General features: G+C 32.4%; 1 protein-coding gene across 1 annotated transcript; it reads right to left on the minus strand.

Moving 5' to 3' along the window:
• Nucleotides 1-2,573: 2,573 nt before the first annotated feature.
• On the minus strand, nucleotides 2,574-24,640 carry LOC132726540 (glycoprotein-N-acetylgalactosamine 3-beta-galactosyltransferase 1-like). Its single transcript, XM_060711875.1, has 5 exons — nucleotides 24,467-24,640; nucleotides 6,777-6,863; nucleotides 6,093-6,251; nucleotides 5,177-5,835; nucleotides 2,574-3,686 (listed from the first exon to the last, which is right to left on the minus strand). Exons 2-5 carry the CDS (start codon nucleotides 6,856-6,858, stop codon nucleotides 3,543-3,545), a joined length of 1,044 nt encoding a protein of 347 aa, XP_060567858.1. The 5' UTR covers nucleotides 6,859-6,863; nucleotides 24,467-24,640; the 3' UTR covers nucleotides 2,574-3,542.

Below are 24,640 nucleotides of genomic sequence, written 5' to 3' on the forward strand. Positions count from 1 at the left end.
CAAAGTCATTCTTGCGTAAATCATATAAAGCTATATATCAAATTACAGCTAAATGACATCACTAGACGTTGACAATAACATTACTGTCCCAACTTAAACCGTTTTTGAACAACAAACCGTTATTTCGGATGACACATCGTATTTTTGCTAGGTCGGACACAACCGTGCAACCTGTCCCCACTCGATTTTCTACGTGTAAAAACGCAATTCCAAACCATGACATTATATCAACCCGCAATAAATCGATAATACAAAACAAAAGAAACAACTTACCGCCGGAAATTGATTTTTAAAATGTTTTATAGCGTCTGTAAACAATTAATTCCTGAATGTGAAAATGAAAGTTGTAATCACCATCCATTGGCTATCACGTGACCAATTTGAAACGGATTATTTCATTGGTTGATTAAAATACAAAGCATTGCTGGGTCACAGAATCGTCCAATCAAACGATGTCTTACAACCGTTGCCGAGTATGTATCATGGCTTCAAAAAATATTTTGACGGAAGAGAAATAAAAAGAAATGAATGTTTGCTATAATTGATTGGTTTTGGAACAATTTCCAGCACTAAGTTGTTTATTTTAATTTGTTTTATCGATTTATTGTGGGTTGGTATATTGACATGGTCTGGAATTGCGTTAAAATTACACGTAGAAAATCGAGTGTTGACGGGCTGCACAGTTTTGTCCGACCTAGCAAAAATACGATGTTTCATCCGAAATATCGGTTTGTTGTTCAAAAACGGTTAAAGTGGGGACAGTAATGTTATTAACAACGTCTAGTGATGTCATTTAGCTGCAATTTGATATATAGCTTTATATAATTTACGCAAGAATTACTTTGAAATTTTGACTTATACTGGACTAGGGGCATTCGGCCGATTTTGCGAGTTCCACCCCTTGTCTATATATTATATATACAATATATATATTTGTTTTTAAATTACACTATCCCAACACTGTGCTGGGTCCCTGTGATTATATAAACATTTTTGTTACCGACCGGATACCGGAGTTTAGGTGTAGCTCCAATATGGTTTTCTACAGATCCATACATCCCGTATCTGGTCAGTTACTGTAAATGTGTAACAATTATTTCCTGCGGTGCGGAGACCGCACGTATTGGTACGCGTTTAACTTTTGAGGCATGGAGGAGCACGTGACCTGTTTTCGGTACATGGAGGAGCATGTGATCTGTAAACCGTACACGATTGGTTAATTAACCTTTTCGCCAAAACCTATCTAAATACCGTTTGCCGGTTACGGATTTACCTGTAGGGAATTAGTCCGAATTACACCTAATTAAGAACAAAAAACTATGACGTGATATTTCTAATTTTCTATAATTATTTTACCGTTTAATGTGGAAAACTTGAATGATGTGTTTGAATATTATCAATATTTCTTTGATATCTATCTCAAATTTTACAAACAATAAATTGTTTATACTGAAAATCTACAAAATTAAAATATTCATAGTGGCATATGCCTTAATAAATAGAGATATTTTCTGCGTAAACTTGTGTGTTTACTTTATCTATTTTTTGCTCGGAATTATTCATAAAATGGTAGTCCTATTGAATCATTTTCTTAAAAAGAGATAATTGTTTATGTTCGACCTTCTCCGGTCTTCTATGGTCACCAGTTTCCAAAGACCTTCTTTTATATCGATCGTTTATTCAATTGCCAACTATATTCCTGATACAAACGTTTATTTATCCCCCCACCACCAAAAAATGTTGAAAATAGTTAAATGAAATATCTTTATATCATTAAAATGTTCACCGCAGGAAACCATTTTACTTGTATCCCTCTGACCACCTTCTTCAGCAACTTAGCCAGGACAATCTTAGTATCGACGATTCTAGTGGCAGTTTTATCAACGTTTTTCTTGTCTAATAATAATGAATATAATGATACCCTAATATAGGATATATTTGGTCACTACATGTCACCATACATATGTAACACCCAAATGAGTGCGCAATATTTTGTAGTCGGCGTGTGACATAAGTTTATATTTTAAAGGCACATTATGCCTCAGAAATCAATATGAAATGCCAAACATGTGTTAATAATGATTTTAAATAATGGATTTAGATTAGGAGATATTTTACAGCTGAACGTTAAGTAATGTGTCAAAGTGTAAACAAAGTATAGTATTTTGGCTTTATTTACTATAATTTTACCAATTGCAAACAGGGATAGTTCATCTATGTCGCAAATGTGCATTCAAGTCTATTTTGTATAAAATGAGACTATATTATATATTGAAGGTTAACATATAACTTTATTGCTTGTATTGCTTGTATTTTGAATTGATAATAACAATTAATAACTTCCATATACTTGAACTTAAAGACGCTTCTGGCACATGCGCATATTTATTTCTGTGCATCCTACATAATCACTGCACAAGATAACCCCTTTATAAAAAGGAGAAAAACAACAACAACAACAACAACATTTTTAAGAAAAACATATCACAAAACCACCGCCAGGCGCGGACCACGCTCGAGGGTTTCGTATTTCTAAAACAAAAACATCGGAGGAAGGTCACTTACAAGTCAAGATCATATTTTTGAATATTAAACATACGGGTGTCGTCAAAAAATTGTATTCTTCAAGTAATTAAGCATACAACCTGTACGTAAATTATTAAGTTATGACAATTTTAGCCAAAACCAAACAACCAAAATTTGAACATATAGTTTCTTTTCGGTTTGTCATTTTAGTACTAGCCTTTGGATTCTAGATGATTATTTATTAACATTATAGATTCATAAAGTTAGTTACTCTCAGATTACTTCTCCGTTGAATATCACAGTAACATGGCATAGCTTAAATTAGTCTCTGGTAGTCTTAATGGTTTTCAATCTTATTAAAACATTGCCCTCTAGGTAGTTGTGCTCAAGTATGAAGGCAATCTATTCATAAATAACCAATAAAAGCAAAACTTAAGCAAAATTCATTAACTTAACTTGACCTCCAAGGTCGTTGATAAGTGAAGGTCATAAACAATTTGGTCTTCTTAACGGTCTTGCAAAAACAATTGGTGTTTCTAAGTACATGTATGAAGACAATCTAAAAACATTCATTAAAAAGTTACAGACAATTTAAGCAAAAAATCAAGCGAAATTTAAACATTTGACCTTAATATTCAATGTAAAGTTAAGTCTGGTTTACAAAGATCTTGTCCAAAGGGTTGATATTTCCAAGTTTAAAGACACTCCATATAGAAATTCAAAACAATAATGGCCAATCTTAAAGTTTCTGGATGGCAACGGCAACATGACTAGCAAGAGCTCGAAATCTTCAAAGATATGAGCTAAAAGTTCAAAGTAAAATTTATTTTTGTATAATGCACATGTTTTTTTTTTTTTAAATAAATCAATTCGGACCGCTGACGTCATCTTTGATATTACATCATTCAAATGCCCACTTATAACTCTAGATGAAACACATTTATGTAAGGTAAATAGTATAATAACATAAGATAACGTGAATTTATTACAAATAAATTATCACATGTTTAAATGCGCTATGATATGTCTTGGTTTAAATCCTGGTGTCCGGAATTTATTCCGTATGGTCGAAGATGATAAACATAGAATTCGAGGCTGTACATTTTTGCTGACGGAACATAATGAAATGAGATTGCGTAGTCACTTATACTTTCTTTCCCCTGAAATATAAAATAGATGAATTTATAAAGATACTTTTTCAATGAACATAGAACTACTGAACAATCATTCGTACTAGCACGGCTTTAATTAAATTAAAGCCCATGGTAAAAGAGATAAAGATACAAATGTCAAAGTTTATTTGCATAAAAAAAAGAAGAAAAAACGATTAAATACCAAAACTATTGCCAGTTTCCGTACAGTTTGTCATTAAAGTACTCAATTCCTAGATAATACTCGTATGTATGATATTCTTGATTCATGACAGTCTGTATTCATAAAGTTATTTATGACATTCTAGAGTCATAAAGTTATTTATGACATTCTAGATTCATAAAGTTATTTATGACATTCTAGATTCATAAAGTTATTTATGACATTCTGTATTCATAAAGTTATTTATGACATTCTAGAGTCATAAAGTTATTTATGACATTCTACATTCATAAAGTTATTTATGACATTCTAGAGTCACAAAGTTATTTATGACATTCTAGAGTCATAAAGTTATTTATGACATTCTGTATTCATAAAGTTATTTATGACATTCTGTACTCATAAAGTTTTTTATGACATTCTAGAGTCATAAAGTTATTTATGACATTCTGTATTCATAAGTTATTTATGACATTCTGTATTCATAAAATTATATGTGACAGTCTGTATATGATAATCTAGATTCATAAAGTCATTTATGAAAGTCTAAATTCGTAAATCATTTATGACAGTCTAGATTTATAAAGTTATTTATGACATTTTAGATTCATAATGTCATTTATTAAAGTCTAGTTTTATAAAGTTATTTATGTCAGCCTAGATTCATAAATTTATTTATGACATTCTAGATTCTAAAACTGATTTGTGACAGTCTTGATTATGATATTCTAGGTTTATAAAGTTATTTATGACATTCTGGATTCAAAACGTTATTATTCTACAGTATATATTCATAAAGTCATTTATGAAAGTTTAGATTCATTAAGTTATAATAATTCCTGACATTCTAGATTCATCAAGTTATTTGTGACATTCTTGATTCAAAAAGGTATTTATGACCGTCTAGATTTATAAAGTTTTTTATGACATTCTACTTTCATATTATTATTATTTATGACAGTATATTTATATTCATAAAGTCATTTATGAAAGTCTAGATTCATTAAGTTATAATAATTCCTGACATTCTAGATTCATCAAGTTATTTGTGACATTCTGGATTCAAAAAGTTATTTATGACAGTCTAGAATATGACATTTTAGATTCATTACGTTATTTATGACATAACCATAACCATTTTGAGCAAGTTTTATAAAGGACCCTCCAAAATTAAGGATCATTCCTGTATAGTTTCATCACTATTTGCCAATCTGTATACGAGAAGTTGTTGTACAAATCAAAATGTAAAAGACTGACCACGAACATTGAGCTACCACAAAGACTCACCTTAAAGCACTTTGTGCTATGGTGAGCTAAATATCAATTAACGTGATACCTTTTTAGCACCATGAGCATCATACTTATAGTACCAGTCAGGATACCCTCCTCGTAAATGGGTTTCCGGATCAAAACAATGAAATCTACTTCTTCCAAGCTTATCTGTGGAATTCCCAACTTTCACTTCTAAATTTTGCATACATTTGCCGATTTCTGCATCTTCTGCGCCGCCATCTTGGCGACATATTTTTGAATCATTCCCGCGCGCGCCAAATCGCCTCAATGCCTCCTTGCTAAGAACATATCCGGCACCCCCACTGAAGTAACCTTGCTTCACTATAGGTTTAAAATGATGTCCAAAATAAATTGGATCGTCTTTATTTTGACTAGAAAGGAAGTAACGTAAATTTTCTAAAATGACGTAGGTATCATCGTCTGCTTTCATAAACCAGTCTGCCTCATTAAAATGATTCTCAAAAATGTATCTAAACGCTTTCATCGTTTTACCAGTCAAATGATCTCTTCCTTCGGGGACATCTATTCCTACAGTGGGAAAACTTGTGTTCGTTTCTGAACTAATGAAAATAAGTTTGTTACACCGATGAGCCCAAGTATTCCTGACGTGAATAGCTTTCTTCTGTAAGTTTTTGGGACTGGTCATTACCCAACAAAGGACCCGGATTTTCTTTTTTAAATCCACCGCTTCTTTGTCGTCGTCTGAAAGAAAAGACGAGGCATGTTGTTGTGTTTTTTTTACTCAGAGACATGTTCGGACACAGAACTATGGGGTAAACAAGTGCGTTTAAGTTAGAACTAACAGACTAGCAGTGCAATGGTTCATTTTAATTCTTTGACTGCTGGGGACCAACAATCGATCAGTCTTTGACAACAGTAAAGGGACAGGCACGTTTGTACACCCATGCAGTATTGACAACACTCTATTCTGCTGACTGACTAATTTTTATCACAATTACCATGATGAGCGTGGGCATCTTGGAACTGGACTGGACGCACGATTTGTTGAATCCTATCTAGGTCTTCATGTGTCAAGACGGAATCATGCACGTTGTTAAATTTGCCCACTTCTTCAATCGGTATTCGACGTGGTGTGTGTATGGAAATGCTTGTCGGCCCTGTTGGAAAAAAGTTAAAAAATATAAAGATTATCAGACGAAAAAATAGTGTATTTTACATAAAGGTCACAAATAGTTTAACTTTATATTTGCAAGCAGCAAGTAATGAAACGTTAGGCCCTTAAAACACCTTTGTTTAGAACGTCAACCCGTAACCTTTATAGAATTTCTTTGTCTTAAAGTTTAAACTCAATATTGGCGCATTAATATCAATAATGTATGAGTTTATCACAAAGCCATTTTAGTATGAAGTAGTAATCCATGCCGAAATTTGTGAATAAAATACTCCTATATTTATCTATGTTATGTTACATGTCATGTGTTGCATTACATAGCATTATGTGATATATAACGTTACGTTTTGGTAGTTTGTATATTAATTTATGTCGTGTTATACTTTGTGATATCCCCGTTGGTATACTTTCAAACTTGTCCCATAACCTATTATTTGCTAGGTAAAAAAGTATGTCAAATTGATGCAAAAGTTTGATTCACTTTTAAACTTATCTTTGCACGCAAACTTACCTGACATGTAAGACACTGCAAGGAATGCAAACACGAGGCCGACCGACAAACCCAACACAAAGTTGAATGTTGCATTCTGCATTGGAACTGAAAATATATTACAGAAAGAAGCAACTTATAATCAGTTAAAATTAAAGAAGACGATATTCGGAAACGACTTGCTGCTTTCCTTGCTTTAACAAACCGGAGAAAGGATCCATGATGACGCCACGAAAGCGTCAAATATGACGCTAACACTATGACGTCATATATACAAGACTGACGGAGAGGGCCTAATTTGCGATTACTTGGACTTTATTCAATATGGATTAAAATAATTATTTAACTGATTCATGTAGAACAGAAAAAAGTAAACATATTTAATATTGACTTGCAATGTTTGCTATTGTGCAATCCTATCGTTCAGACATGACGTCATATGAATAAAACACGTGGTATTGCCATCCTCGATCTTAACTTTAGATGGATGCACTATATATACTAGATGATATCAATATACTCATCTACTTGATATGATAGCTTTAACAATAGCCTTTTTAGAAAATATACTTAAGTTACAAACAGCTGTCGACAAAATTTATACAGACCGCACGTGCTTTTGAAAACTTAACTCATTATCCTATATCATTGACCAAAACACACTTGTATATAAATCACATATGAAAAGTACAATATGTAAAAATGTATAGGGTTCTCTAGAAGTGGACAAAATATTTTGTGTAAAATACAAAATATGAAGTTTGTAATTGAAAATCTTAACAATATAACGTCAAGATACGTATGTAACATCGCAACATTAGATGTAACCAGAGGTTTGCTGGCCAGTTTTATAAAAAAGGGGTTCCTGGCACCGGGAAATATATGAAATAATAGTTATGGTCCTAGAAAAAGTCGGAAGGCGGCTGGGCGTACAAATTCTCCTTTTCGTGCAAATCTTGCCTACATTTGTATAAGGATTTCAACCCTTAATTTCGCGTTATAATTAGCAAGTGCTTTTGTGCATATTTCCTGAATTTAGCGATTTTATTATTTTTGGCAAATACTTTTGAAGGAAGGGAGAAAAAGGATGTATAATTTTTGTAAGGGGACAATCGCAACTGTTTGAACCTGTCCACATATTTCATAAAGGGTCATGGAAAATCGACTAGGTGTTTCGAGTGTAACTATGATACATGCTGTAATGAAATAATTGAATGTTTGTGTAACAAATTATATATCATCTACATTAAACTCGATATTTTCAGCAATTACCTGCCATTATAATGCTGATCAATTTTATATGTTATTTATGAAATAACAACCCCTATATACCAATCGTTTCTATGCTCTGAACAAAACAAGTATCATAAGATCTGACATGGTATTTTTATCCTTAACAAACAATGACACAGATATGCTGCATCTATTGACAGTTTGAAATATAAATTCACTATAATATATCATATAAAAATTGTTTAAAAAATATGAAAGCCATACACTATGTCCCCTTTGAAACACAACGCCGCACAATCATTCACCGAATTATGACGGGAAATGCCGATAATTGACATCGGCACTTTACGGAGATTTATTATATTTGGGACTTAAAACTATCCAAGGTTACATAGATGATGCGAACACGAATTTAATAGGACTTTGAGTCTTTCTAAATCAACATTTCAAAATCCAGCTCCCATGTCGTGTAATACATGTCGTGTAATATAGTGTGTCGTTTTTCTTTGAAACAGTTGACCCAAGTGCATGACTTTGAACAAAAGGAATTGAAAACACACAAACATATAGAGGGCAATGCAGAGCTCCAATAAAATACATACGTAATAATCATTAAAAAAAAAGAAACATAAACAAGTAAAATTTATACTTAGATCTTTAATAATTTACACTAAGATGGACATAATCTCACTTTAGTAAGTGGCAATTTGCTTTGGACCTATTAGTATAAAACTCTCATCCACATGTATCAAATATTCTTAGACATATGTCGATAAATTAATGCTGGACAGAAAAAGAACAAGGAAGAAAGACATCTTTATTTAGCTGTTATGTGCACGACCCATCCGAACATTGACAAACACCCCTTCAAAGAATAGAGCACTTATTACAATAAAAAAACAACATATGAGATATAACCAATCATTAATCAATCACATATAACATGTAAATAATTACTTAAATTTTGAATCTTTTGACTTTTCCTGAAATCTTAGTAAAATTGTCTCAGGTTTGATTTAATGACAATATTTGGCTCATCTGGAGGCATGCAAGACTGGAAATGGGTTTTTGTTGTTAGAAAAAAAATCTTTAAAAGGACAAAATGTATATCTTAAATATAATTTGACCTAGACCTTGACCTGAAAATAATTGACTCCTATCAGGGTGGGTGTGTAATTCTTTGTCGTTTATTTGTAAACAGATTTGGCCTGCACTGATAACCTTAACCTTCAATTTAAATTTTAATACAGTTGGCGCAAACTTTGACCTATAAACTATTGACCCCGTAAAACTGGTGCCACGTCCATTGGGGTTCTAGGGTTATGTACATACGCCTTTGTCATGCGAGTACAACCATACGGTATATGATGGTATGCCACAGGTTTTTTTCATAGTTGATATCAGCAACATATTTTTTGTTAGAATTGTTTGATTTTGTATGGACATGTATGGACATGTATTTTGAATGGGTTGAAGTACAAATATTGAGTAGGTTATAGAGGGTCCTAGGGTGGTACTATGGGGTAGGACTTGGTCCCTTACCGATAACCAGTGTTCCATTTAACATTTTATTTCAAGTGAGACATCTGAAAAAATTCTTAATCGAGTAACTAAAGTATCGGAGCTCTATTAAGGTCAACAATTTGTCTGAAGATACAGGCATATATACGGCGCTGGAAAACGACATAGCTAATAATCTATGCCTTGTCGCAAAATGTTTATATTAAACGCATGTAAATAAAGAGTTATTCAATTCCATTTTACTCAAAGATAATTACATACTGTCGTTGAAATTAACATAATTTATGATGTATTGTAATACTTACCAGACATTGTACTACAACCTGGCAATTTAATTACATGTTTATTTTAGATTATTCCATAAAATTATTTCAAACGTGTATCTTTTTCACAATATAACTATTTTTCTCTCTCCATATTTGTATTTTCCTTAAGTGTAATTATTTTAACAGTTTCCGCTTCACTGAATCTAAAGCGTATATTACGTTGATCATGATCGTAAAATAATTATTTTCTGATGAAGTGAAATCACCCGGTGTATTGCCGGATATATATCAAAATATGAATACTAAAATTATGTTTTAAACGGGTAAATCACAAAAAAATATTTATTTCAATACATAAGCGACTTAAGTGCCAAACTTTATTTGTCATCCAATGAAAACGCTATATTTTTTGAAAATTGTGTGCGTTAATTTTCATAGTAGTACAAAAGTCGATACTATATCGAATTACGTTCATAGTCAACTTCTATTTTTCATAGTACTTCATAAAACCGCATAGTGACGTAATATAGTGAATGATAATGAGGCCAAATAAAGTTTGACACTAAATATGTTAGTATTCATCCGTGCTGTTCTACAGAAATTAGAAACATGCTCCCGTCGAAGTTTCTAATTTCTGTAGAACAGCACGGATGAACACTAACATATACATAGTAGTGTATAATACTGAAGTTCGTTATTAATATTACATCCTGGTTTACCTTTTTTGGCAAAATGTATTCATTAAAACAGAGCGCACCCCAAGTTTCAAACTATCTTTAAATTCGTGATAATTTATGGTTGTCAACTACATGTATATAAAACATGGTCAAGTCAATGAATGAAGGTAACTTGAGTCAGCACAAAGCATTACAAAAAAACAACACTAATAACGTCATAGCATTTGTTGTTTGTTTGTTGTTTTTTTTTTTTTTTTTTTGTTATATCTCGTGGCCACGAGAGATGATAGGAAAAGAAGAAGAAACCGGAATGTCCCCTCTGTGCTTCCGTATATCAAAATATACGAATGATAACCTGTACTCTATATAGTCAAACCTGTGAAAACGACCACCTCTGAGTACAGATAAACCTGTAAAGGAAAGTGTTTTTTGTGTGTGTTTTTTTATAACCTTACTCGGACACAGTGGAATAAAGTTCCTTTGATAAAATGGAATAAAGTAACCTCTAAATAAAGACCATTTGTATCTCCCTTGGGTGACCTTTGTTCACCGGTTTTGTAGCTTCGAAAAATATTGACTAATTAATAATAAGTACATTCAGGCATGAAAGGGCATTTGGAACATTTACACAATTAACTATATGTTCCTAAAATCTTTAATTTTTGAAAGTGTGGGTGTGCAACTTTAAAGCAAACACATAATTTGTTACTATAAATAGATCAATATTTCAGTAAATTATTGCTGGTAATACATTTGTAATATTTGTCTAGGACAACTGCAATGTATGAAAAAGTAAGCATTGGTATGTTACACGTTTGTTTGTAAAAGGAAAACCCTAAGCCAGCCTGCTTTGTTGTTGTTGTTGTTGTTGTTTTTTTTTTTTTTAATTAACTATTTATTTACTGTACATTGTGAATCAGATAGATTGTGAAACAGAATTCAACATGCTATTGACAGGCTGATAAGATAAAATAACAATATTTTATTCACATAATTGGCTATATTATTTATTCCAAGAAATTACTTTAAAAAATAGGTAGGGACATCCCTACGTCATCAGTTAAAATGGCGGCGCAAAAAATTACTGATCGCGTTACAGAAAGAAACACTTTCTAAATCATGCTTTTTATTCATCAAAGGACGTCTTATTTATTGAGTTTATTGTAATCCATGTATCGAAATATATTTGAAACAGAAAAACATGCCTATTCTTGGCCACATACCTTTAACTTTTTTAAAAGCTCTAGCGACACCAACGTCAATGCACTCTGGACTCAAAGTGGGTACAAAATCCGGCAACACTCAAATTCAGTTGCAATTAAATATACTGCCGATATGAAATGGTTTAGACCCCCAGGGTCAGTCCGTGGATAGTACCATGTTCATATTTAAATTGAAGTCCAGTTCAAAATACAAATTTAATACAGCGGAAAATGAGGTTGAACTAGATCAACAAAGGGAAGTAAATCTTAGAGTTAAAATATCTGGAAAGAAAGTGGCCCTCGGAAGCATTAATCACAACAAAATAACATAAGAATTGCAGACTCGGTTTGATTGAGTCTGTACATGAGGGAAAAAAGTTTCAATGCATGCCTTTATTACCTCCCTTCTAATTTTTTAATGTACAAATTTTAATATAAAAGTTTAAGATTTTCATTATAATACTTTTAAATGATTCAAACAATAAATTCATAAACGGTTCACCGCCGTATGATATAAACAATACTCCGTATAATGGATATGAACTGGTGGAGAAGACCTCATGCAACTCTTTTGGAAACTTTTTTTTTCAGGTATGTGCATCTCACGGGGGAGGAAGTGTTACACGAAGGATGGAGTTCTTATGATAACTTGTTTAGAGTTCTTATGATAACTGTCACGGAGTTCCTGGAAAACGTTACGGATTTCTGTGGAAAACCTTTCTATATACTTGGACAACTCGCCTAAAAAATGGTTATTTTTAACTTTAAATGGGGAGTTTGAGGTGCTAAATTAAACTTTGATAATTAAGCTTGCCCTACATATTGTATTATGTTTTAGAAAAAAAATCTTTTAGTCCATATTTCGTCGCCGTTTAAAAAAATCTTGAAGTTTTGAGAAAAATTACCAAATTACTTGCTAATTCGTACATATTGACCTTTTCATTTGTGATCTTTTTCGTTGCTATACATAATCACCTAATTATGGTGGTGAGTTGCAAACATAAAGCCCGGGCTAATAAATGTATACCCGGTTTTTCAAATGTTACGGAGTTCTTGTGATAACTCAAAATATGTCCTGGAGTTGTTATGATAACTTTTGTTACTGCCAGTGTGTTTCTTGTGCTTAATTACGGCACGTTTAAGCGTATTGTTTTGTCAGTTAGTGTGTAAATCATTATGAAGCATAGTATGCTTATCATTTGCACACAAATTTGGTTATATAACGTTGGTTTTAATCGTGTTTTAGTTCCTAATTAAATTTATGCGAAATCATATTGACATTATAAAACCCAACGAATGCACTAAATGTTTCTGTGTATACTGTTCGTCAACAAAAGTTTTATGTCATAAGTTTCCGCAAAATGCAACACTGAGGCCATGTGGCAAAATTAAAACACGATCATTCAATATATCTGGAGAAGACATGAAATTGCTTTGGTGTACAGTCTACATAGGATAAAGAGATGCTAAGCTATAGGAACGGCCGCCTCCGTGGTCGAAGGGTTTGAGTCGATGACTTCTAATCCAGTTACCTCTTTGTCGCGGGTTCGTTGGGTTTGAGCCGATGACTTCTAATCCAGTTACCTCTCTGGCGTGAGTTCGATCCCCGGGAACACATAGGTACCCTCAAAGCACGACATATACTTTATTTGCGTTAATCGTTAAGTACGTATGTAATATTTCTTACTTTTATGTAAATATTACATACTTAGCGATTAACACATAAAAGTATATGTCGTGCTTTGAGGGTACCTATGTGTTAAAAAATGAGAGGGTACTTGTGCTATGAAAATTCAAATGAAGAGAGGTAGCCCTTGCCGCTGCAAAACCGAAAGTAGGGTGTTTTTTATGAATTTTTCATTTATTTTTGACAATATACTGCCATTTGTCCGAAGATGATATGTATATGAACATAGTAAATATATGTGATGCATATATAATCAAGCCATAGGTTCATTTCAGCCCGAAAAATATTTCGAGGTGATTGGCGATGCAAGACATGTCGATTTTTTGTAGCTTGTACACGAAAAACGTGCACATGACAAATCAGCACATAAATAAAACATTCTAGTGTTCCGTGGTATACATCTTTTCTACGTGTCATACCTCCTTTCCTTATTACAATGAAATTTTACTGGATTGTTATCCATCGCTGGTTTGGTTTTAGCAGAGAATGACCTGTGTATGTTCGATGAGTGTACCGTTTGAGCAGATTTCGCAAAGAGGGTACCGATATGGATATGCACCGTGTAGTTGGGCTTCTCTCAAGAAGCGGCTAAGTAAATTGTATCATTTTATACCATATATCGTATATAACCTGGATATCCTTCACACCCATGCACCCGAAATGTATGATCTTTTTATGCATAAAAATCAACCGATTACTACCGATCTCTTCGACAGATTTGTACGTGCCCTACGGGTTCAAGCGAAAGAAGTTCGACAATATTTTTTTGTAATCAATTACAGCAAAAGTTGTTGCAAAAATTTCCACTACGACTCCAACTTTGATAAGAAAAATGTATGCAGTAATTTTCCAAAATATGGAAATTGCTGTACGTCACGTGATGCTACATTGGATTTAATAGAGTCTATAAACGGCATGAACCTTACGGTGACTCACATATCTTATTGAAGACTTACTTTCTATCGTCATATCATTGTCATAGAACTTTATACGTTTCTATGACAAAAACTGATACCTTTTAGAAATTGAAATACCCGTTGAAACATAAAGATGACACCCACCTCATTAAATTTAGATGAAGGTAATGCATACTACCTCCTATTTTGCTGAAAACCATTTACATGCATACCGATAGCATAGTTACTTAATGTTCTCTAAAACTGCCAGGAATAATGTATATATGACGAAATCATGATTCAAGGTGTATTTTTATCCTGTAAGTAAATGCCCTACATCAAGTATGTTTACAGTCATTCCAATAAAATATAAAACACACACACACGCACAAAGACCAAAACAAACACAAAAAACACAAGAAACGGAGGTACGAAAAATATCTCTTGAACTGAAAAACGTATGGAAGCCTTGGAGGGTCACTTTTGAGTTTCGACTTAGGGATATTTTACTTTTGACTTTCGACTTTTGATTTGTGACTTAAGTCTTATGACTTTTGGCTAACCCATTTTACACGTGCTCTAGAAGCTGAAAACAGCAACTTTGGTTTCAGGTATGTTTTTAAACGTTTTAAATAATTTCATTCAGATTTGTCATGGAGGAGAGGATGTGTTTAGGAGGGAATTTAATATTACATGTATTTGATATAATCCCATAGTGGTAACATATCACAGACTTTAATTCCACAAGTGTGACTGTGTGTTTTGTACAATCTACTATGTTCTAAATATGTTCATTATATTAGTGCTTATACATTTTTTGTTTTCATCACAAAATCTGTCCATGAGTAACAAACAAGTAACTGATTAACAAGTAGACAGGGAATACAAGTTTTACGTCTTAAAATGGCATGGTGCACAGTATTAAACATGTATCGCAATTCAGCATATTATTGAGCTAACACGGAATCAGTAAAGAACGGCAAGTGCTATGTTCATACACACAAGTACAAACTGAAAGTTAACTTAGATATAGAACCAGTTAGAACAAAATATCCTACTAGCATTTAAAATATTTTTTTCGCACCTATCAATCTTTAAAAAACGGAGCTAAGAGGTTTACCCATTTTATATAATATGAATGTATAAACATTTAGATAAAAGATAAACTCTTATTTCAGACACAACTACTGGACAAAAGGTAACGAGGATGAAAACCTTGATGTTGATCTGTGTCTTCATCATTATACTGTTTAGCATTACCAAAGCTACCGTGCCAAGATACCGACCCTCAACATCTATAACAAACAACACTCTGCTGATAATAGAGTACTTTCTGGTACAGCATGGCATTACGTCATTTAGTACAGTGAATACACTTTTTAAACACTTAAATTTAAAACGGCGTAATGGAATATATACTCCTTTTGAGACTGTGTCTGATGTTATAAACAGAGAAATACAAACAAATGGACAACGCATAGAATACCGTACAATATGGCTTAGGTTAATGCTGGATTACCACATGTACGTCAAGGGAGACGACGTCATGGAAATAATGAGAGCGCTTGATCCGGATGGTATTGAGATGCGGAAAGCTCATCGCTTATACCGACGCGTATACTACGCCATGACATATGGACGGTTCCATAAGGATTTTATATCCATGGTGCTGTGAATGGGTATCTACAGATGCCATTGGACGCCGATTCAGCACTACAACTGTGTACCGAGTTGAAAGATTTAATTTTGAGAATAGATTTAATATATATACGCTTTGAAACGACTAATACTGATTTTTTTCGTGTTATTAATATATACTAGGTTACTATAGGTTAAGTTTCAAAAAATGATGTTTTAAAATCATAAAGACGATAGATTTCACTTCATTATATGGTCGTTTTAAGATATTGGTTTGTAAATATTGAGCAAATTACAATATATTTGTAAATTATCATTTAAGTTATAACCACTCTAACTTGCACTATAAGGCATTGTAAAATTGACAACATTGTCTAGTGGTATAGTTTACCTAAAGGACACCTGTATGCAAAATTTAAGCAAAATTTACCGTACGGTTTTGGAGTTGTAGGCATTATTATGAGTCAGAACATATAAATTAAAAAGGCTTTTTAAAAGAAATACATGTATTGAAAGTTTTAAAAAAAATATCCGTGTAATCTCATTTAAACATGTTTTGCAAGTGTTGTTTGTTTAGATGCAAATAATAACATTCTAGTAATAAACTATGCATGTTAAATGCATGACTATTCTCGACACGATAGAAATATGCATGGAAATGTTTCTACCCCACCAAATTGAACATTTTTTATCATGTCATTCTAAATTTAAAAAATCACTAAAATTACATTTAGTCAAAGGGCTTGTATCAAAGTTTGCTAAAATCTTTCTAGAAGTATATTGATTCATTCTGTGAAATATGGACGGCTTTTACCGGCTAGTTTGTAATATATATTTAGCATTGAAAATGTTATAATTGTAATTTGCTCTTAGATTTTTTAAGCATTAATTAGGCAATGAATATCTGTATAAAAAATTATAATGATAGAAAACGAGCATATTTTTCCATCTTAATATAGCTAGAGAAATACAAAAATACTGTCAAAAGAAAAAATGAAGAAAAAAAGTTGGCTCCTATGGGATTCGAACCTACAACCCTCTTATTTCATGCAACTAATGTAAATACTCTTGAAATGGAGGTAATGCATTAGGATGGTCATACCTTAACGGGTCATTTCTTAAACAGTCTTTGCATGTATTTTTTTACGAAAAGCGTACGTGAAGTGGGAATCTTCCTTAAGTTATTTAAAAAAATCAAATCTAAACACATTTATTGTACAGGTTAATGGTCCTTTTAAAGATTTCCAACTCAGCAGCCTGTAAATATTAATTTGTAAAGTTTTTACATCACAATATATGTAGGTGCAATTTTGTAACTTTTTACGTAAAATACTTGCAGTATTTCTGTTTTGTTTTTGGCATACGTATTACGAGATTAACTGCACTATAAGAATCGACTTCTGGTTGTATCTCTTCTATCAAGCCCTGGTTACAAAACGGCTGCCCGACTAGGAATAGAACCTCGGTCTCCCGCGTGACTGGCAGGGACACTTTCCACTATGCCAAATGTCACAGGGGGAGAAAGATATGCAGCCATACCGAGATTCGAACACGGAACCCCTTACAGGGCTAGCTCTGTCCCGACCGAGATTGCACATCATCTACTGAATAGATTTTAAGTTATTTTATGTAATTTCAAGTATGTGTAATTAGATTCAAACGTCTTATTCATTCGCAACAAATAGCAACCATATTATGGTATTTAAAAGGAATATATATGATTGTTATTTCAAAAAATGTAATTGATTTTTGTAATAAATGCTGACTTATTTTCTCGTGTTTTTTTTTAGATTTGGCCTTATGACTTTTCACTTATAAGTTATCACTTTTTACTTATGACTTTTATCTTTTGACTTATAACTTTTGCCATTTGCTGTTACTCTTTGCCTTGGTATAAACATTAGTTTTACTTGATTTTAGATTAATGCAAAATAAGCAAATTTGTGATACAATCACCAAACGCAAGGGAGCACATCAGCCGAGATTGGTGTTGAAGTTATATGATGTTTACAAGTACATAAAGCCACTAGCCTCATTTTTGCATTAGAATTATTGCATTCATATGTTTTAATAATAGTTGATCTTTTTCACGTAAAAAATCAACATCAATTGTTAATGTGAAATCATATGTAAAGAAGCTTTATTTCGTGACATTCATTTATAAGTGTCGTCTGCAGCATTAAGTAATAAAGTAAATAACCTATTCTCGATAAATAACGAAATTTTAATTTTTATTCAGATTAAACAGTTCTGAGCTATTTTCTAGATGTGTAGCTTTATTACAAATTTTTATTAACATTTTACATCTTGAAATAGATTATTTAATTCTTTGTTGAATTGAGTCACGGTTGACTGGTACGCTATTTTTGCCATGTTGACTATTAAAGAGGGTACAAGCGTTAGGCATTATAATACATTAAAGTAAATGAGATATATGTACGGAATATTATGTAGTAGTAGCTTTTTAAGGCTTTGTATTTTGCTACAAGCAGCGGTGGAAAATTGATATCTCGCGAGACCGCAGGTCGAGTGAGATATCAATTTCACAATGTTGCAAGTAGAAAAATGCATAGCCTCAGAAAGCTACTACAACACAATTTTACTTTTATTATATACCTTTTCGTTTTAAGTAAAAATGATTTTCATTAAACTACACTTCTATAAGAAATTTCAAAAAATAAAAAATAACTTTATGACTGACGGATGAATACGTAATTTATGCAAAACCGGCGATGCCTCTTATAATTTTGGTTCCCGTTTCCTAATGCTACGTAAGACACAGCTAAGATCGGAACCAATGTCAAAAATATTCCGACATTTCCATATATGGTTCCGTATTTGTCACTAACATAATACGGAATTTTCTATCCGTTGGAAGAAAATTTAGAGGTATATAATAAAATTTAGAAAAAGGTTGTGACACAAATATGACTTGAAAACTTTTGATAATTTCTACTTCAAACTTGTACTTTTTTACATTATCATATTAAATCTGGTCCTGAATGATAAAAATACATTGTCCTCATTTGTTGACAATTTATTATTGTGTTACTTAAACTTTGTTTTAACCAAAATAAACTTGCAATTTTCCACCGGAATAAACAGTATTTAAATGTTACAGAGAATTTATTTATCTATGTAGAGATAGTGTTCCATTAAAATTATAAGTAAGAGGTCGAAATGAGCAAAGCAGAAATAGAATAGCAATCACTATAGAAGTAAACTGTGTAGAACCAGCCAACTCCCTCAACAGACTACCTAAATAAACCTCTACCGAGAGACCACACTACCAAAGGTTTTTACCTCACGGTCTAGACCGTGACAGGTTGGCAGAGCTATCAATAATTGTTTGTTATAAATGCGTTTAAACTGATAACAACAGACATTTTTTATTCTACAACCGTGCTTTATTTTGCTTAACAAAAGTGTTTTCTTATAAGAAAACAAATGTATTAGATAGGCAAAACAAATTGAATTTGAGCCTCATTATATTTAATTTAAAAACAGAGATAAGAAATACAGAGGTAAGCATTTTTTTCTAAAATAGCACACATGCCTTACTTCAAAGCTAACACTAAGGAACAGCTAAAAATAAACACTGCCATCAACAAAAACGTCAAGTATTTACGTCACAGACGACATATATACATGCAATATTTCTACAAAACAACACGTCCTTGATACGTTACTGATGAAAAACTAAGAAAATCATGAGTGATCTAACGAAGCTTTTAAAAACATAAGATAAATTTGGTAAACTAGCAACGCTAGAGTGACTGTATTATTATTGAAGTCAAGATTTTTAAAATCATTGTCAAAGCGTTATTTCTTCATTTCTAAATGTTTAAAAGAGAGAAAAAACAAACACAGTCTCTAGCTAAAAATTTCCTAGTTAACTTTAAGAAACTGTATACATTGTATAATGTATATATAATAATTAAATAACGTCCACTTTTCGAAGAATAACCGACTTTATATGTAATGGAAATATCATAGTCTTTCGTAATGAGAATACCCCCAACCCACAGCATGTCGAAAAAGGTAATGTTTAACTTAGAAGAACGATTAAAAATGTTATAATCAAAAGTTTTGTTAACAACACAATGCACTCTATCTCGCCGAGATATATCTGCCAGTAAATTCAAATTGATGCCTCCAACAGTTTTTGGGATAATTATGAGTTTAACAAAATCTAAGTATGAAAAAAAAAGAGAAAAAAATCAACAACAAAGGGGACTCTCTAAAATGTAGCTATGATAGCAAGAAGTATGTTTCTTTCTGCCTCGCCAAGCTATATGAACATGCAAAGTTTGATTTCGATACCTATCTTTTAAGTTTTAAAATTTACAATGGGCAAATACTGAAAATTATGAAAGCCAGAATTATGAATTCATGATTTTTCACACTTTTCTCTGTCTCATCATGACATTGCGTGTTTCCAATAAAGCGTCCACAATAAGTGGTGGGGTTAAAACTTGAAAATTATCGAGCGTCTGAAACAAGTGTGAAAAGGTAACGCACGTATTCCAAAAATGTCTGAATATTTCCATAGACAATAACGAAGAAAACCAAATCACTAGTGTTTGGACATTTTGCATTTGCTAAACTGTACTACTTTCCACTCGGAACGAACGCTGTTTTGCTATGAAACCTCTTAGTCTTCTAAACTGGCTCCGAAAACTTGACAAATATGTATTGCTGATGCTCTTGCAACTGCTTTGTAGTTGAAACCATTCGACAGCACGTCCTTAATTCCTACAGGTAGCTTTACTAGAATTTAAACTGAAAACATTAAAAGTATCTCAATTGAAATCAAATAAATATATATACAAAATACATGTACAAAAATCCCTTAATACATAACTGTATACAAAAGTTTATATACAAATAACATGAACTTTGTACTTGGTATGTGACCTAAGTTATTGATACTGAAAAAGTGAATAAAGTTTCAATATTATATCATAACTGGTTTATGGGACCATATTTCATAAACCATCTGACAAAACATTTTAGCTTTAAAAATGGGCATAAGTATGTCAAATTGTGCGCCACTCATACGAGACTTGGTCATTGATCTTAGATGTCAACCCCTAATATGTGTTCTAAGTTTCAAAGGAATCGCTAAAATAGTGTTTGAGAAACCATTTTTCATTAAAATTCTAAACCATGAACTAAAAATCGAAAAAGAGGCATAATTTGATAACAATGCAATTCAGAGATTTCTAACTTAGAGCGTGTTCTAAACAAGTGTGTGAAGTTTCAAAGCTGTATGATTTATTGTTTTTGAAATACCATGTTTCATGAAACTTCTTAACCACAAATTTCTTTGTCAAAATAAGGCCTATAATTTGGTCTATATTAGATGGACGATGAACTACGGGTGAAAACCGATTGTAACTGCAGCAAACAACAATGCGAGACTGGTTTGGATTTAAAACTGGAACCCATATAAAAAATAAAGCGTTTGATTCATACGCTGTATGTCAATTTGAGATTATATATCCCTGTTCCGGAAATCAAAATAAAAAATGGATACCAAATGCAATACAATGCAAGCAAAGTATTTTCTTTTCTTAATTAATCAATTTAAAAGGCTTATATAAGAATAACATTCTGTTCTTGCATATGAGCCCACATATTTTGTTTTTTAAATAAGTCTCAAGGAAACTTAGGTCAATGAACTTACCTATTCTGAATCATTGTCATATTCTACCATATTTTCCTTGGAAATTATAATTATAGTGGCAAGCACGTGGGAAATAACAAAATCCATAAGTCAAAAATCAAAAGTCATAAATCAAAAGTCATAAGAAAATAGTAAAATAAATCTATAAGTCGAAACTCAAAAGTGACCATCCAAGGCTTCCATAAAAACACGATCAAAACCAACGTTATATAACCAAATTTTTGTGCAAATGATAAGCGTACTATGCTTCATAATGATTTACACACTTATTGTCTAATAAAATACACTTAAACGCGCCGTGATTAAGCACAATAACACACTGGCAGTAACAAAAGTTATCATAAGAACTCCAGGACATATTTTGAGTTATCGCAAGAACTCCGTAACATTTGAAAAATCGGGTATAAATTTATTAGCCAGGGCTTTATGTTTGCAACTCTCCATAATAATTAGGTAATTTAGTATAGCAACGAAGAAGATCACAAATGAAAACGTAAATATGTACGAATTTGCAAGTAATTTGGTAATTTTTCTCAAAACTTGCAGTTTTTTTTAAAAAGGCGACAAAATATGGACTAAAAGATTTTTCTGAAACAAAATACAATATGTAGGGCAAGCTTAATTATCAAAGTTTAATTTAGCACCCCAAACTCCCCATTTAAAGTTAAAAATAACCATTTCTTAGGCGAGTTGTCCAAGTAAATAGAAAAGTTTTCCACAGAAATCCGTAACGTTTTTCAGGAACTCCGTGACAGTTATCATAAGAACTCCAAACAAGTTATCATAAGAACTCCATCCTTCGTGTAACACTTCCTCCCCCGTGCATCTGAATCATCATGATATCTGTATATCTTCCACACATGAAAGAATCAAAAGTCCCTGACGGAAGGTATAGGCAAGCTTGTTGTCCGTCTCACATGACAGCATGCAATGTCGACACAAATGAATTTGGAACTGTCTGAATTCAACTACCTTAATAATAACATGAATAAGGGCCAATTCAAACTTGTGGCCCGACCCTTTTGCTTTTTTATAATAACTATAACATCCATGTACTAACTGTAAATGTATTCGTTACTGTTTTGTAGTATGTTTTACATGTGACAATGTATCTGTTTTTGTATAAAATGTAAAAGCAATAAAATATGATTAAACAAACTAACTTAATTAATCACGGAAACTCCCGAAGCCCTGATCGAAAAATTTGACTCTGATCGAGGGGTTCGACCTAAAACACATGTCTCGGGTGCATTAAGCAAAAAAAAAACAAAAACAAAAAAAAACATAAAATACAACACAAAAACATGCAGTATATACATGGTTATACATGTAGTTAATGGTGGTTATTTACACACGAAAGAAAATACTAGAGACGAGAATGCGTTTTCATCAGATATGTCAATTTTCTCAGACTTTTTGGTTGATGCTTGTAGAGTGATGGAGGAGCTAAAGTGATAGAAAGAAGTTGTTGAGGGGATGTTACTTTCGATTTTTAAACTTTCTGAGCCATTCTATGTATATGGGACAATTGATATAATTGTACATCTATAGCAAATGCACATAAAGTTTTAATACCTGACCTAAACAAGAAATAGGGTGAAGTATGCCCTGTGTGGGGTGTTAATCCCTTGAGTATGTTATCTTAATTTCAATTTAATGGATGTTTTCACAATGTCAAATCAAATAACAAACTGTATTGCATTATAATTCAAGACCGGATGTTGTTGTCAAGTGCATTTCGTATGAAAAATAAATCCAGAACGGTGCCAATGAGAGTTAAAAAGAAATCGCATTTAAAGCGCGGTTGTCGGGATATCTTCACATCTTGCTGAATAACAGGAGATGATTGTGTGTAATAAAATTCTTAAAGCAATTTGACAGTCATCTAAACTTCACGACATTGTCGTCTGCATTATTAAAGCCAGATTTAAGAATTGAACTACTGAAAGTTAAAAGTTGCTTTTTTGTGGTAAACAAAATATAGATCTCCATCTCTTATATTATTTGAGCATAAAATTCAGTTTTATAGTCCATGCATCTTATGCAAACAGAAAACACCGATGCGAACAATGAACAGTAACTAAATATTTTATTGTCAACAACACATGACGTGTTGAGATATCTGAGATATATATATGGTGGTGTCTCGTATTTAAGGAATGTCTGAGTAAATCTCTATCAATGTGCGTTGCTTGCTTGATTAGTTGTAGAAAGAACAATATTCCTGATTATTTTTGACAGGCATTGGCGCACGTACCCCAAAATAGCTGGGAAACCCCAAAACATTCTATATTCCGGAAGTCTATTGTCGAGGCACTCGGAAAAACCCAACGAACACTCTTTGATACCTTAAGTATTGTATCAGTACCAATCTTCCGTATCCAAAAGTAATATCCGTGCAAAGTTTTCAACTCATAGTCACATATGTATTTGAATCAACAGTGAATGACGGTTCGCTATAATTATATACATGTATATTACTGCATTTAAAGGCTACTGTAATGAAAAAGCATGCGCCGCGTCCATAACTCGAACTCTGCGATCCGGGGTTCAGACTCGGCATGTATCGGGACAGTATATACGTCAAAGACATCTGAACCAGAAAATCATATTAGTTTAAATACAAGTATCTTTTATGTTGATTTTATAAAACTATGAAATTAACATTTAACTATAAATTGCTGACAATAGCAAGATTAGATAGAACCAAATAGCTACCATTGCGTGGATGAGTGAAAATACAATGTATACATTTTGAAGCTTTGCAGTAAAAATCACGCTTTAAAAATGACGCGAAACATTTTGAAAATATTGTATAGAAATGAATAATTGCGGAATGGAGATTACAAAAATCAATAAATTATTTCTTGTGAATTTATTAATCAGAAGAAAAAACACTCACTTTAGACGTTAGTATAAGTCCTAGTTTTAACATGCAGATTTTGTACGTATCTCCTTACTTTAAATCCACGTTAAAACTCCACCATTTATACAAACGTTTGTATATTTTGCCTTATCAGGCACATTTAGATGCACCTGTATATATTTTATCAATACCTTACCATTATAAGATGTG

This window comes from Ruditapes philippinarum, unplaced genomic scaffold (genome assembly GCF_026571515.1).
Source record: "Ruditapes philippinarum isolate M1 unplaced genomic scaffold, ASM2657151v2 ctg3499_1_1_1_1, whole genome shotgun sequence".
Taxonomy (NCBI): domain Eukaryota; kingdom Metazoa; phylum Mollusca; class Bivalvia; order Venerida; family Veneridae; genus Ruditapes; species Ruditapes philippinarum.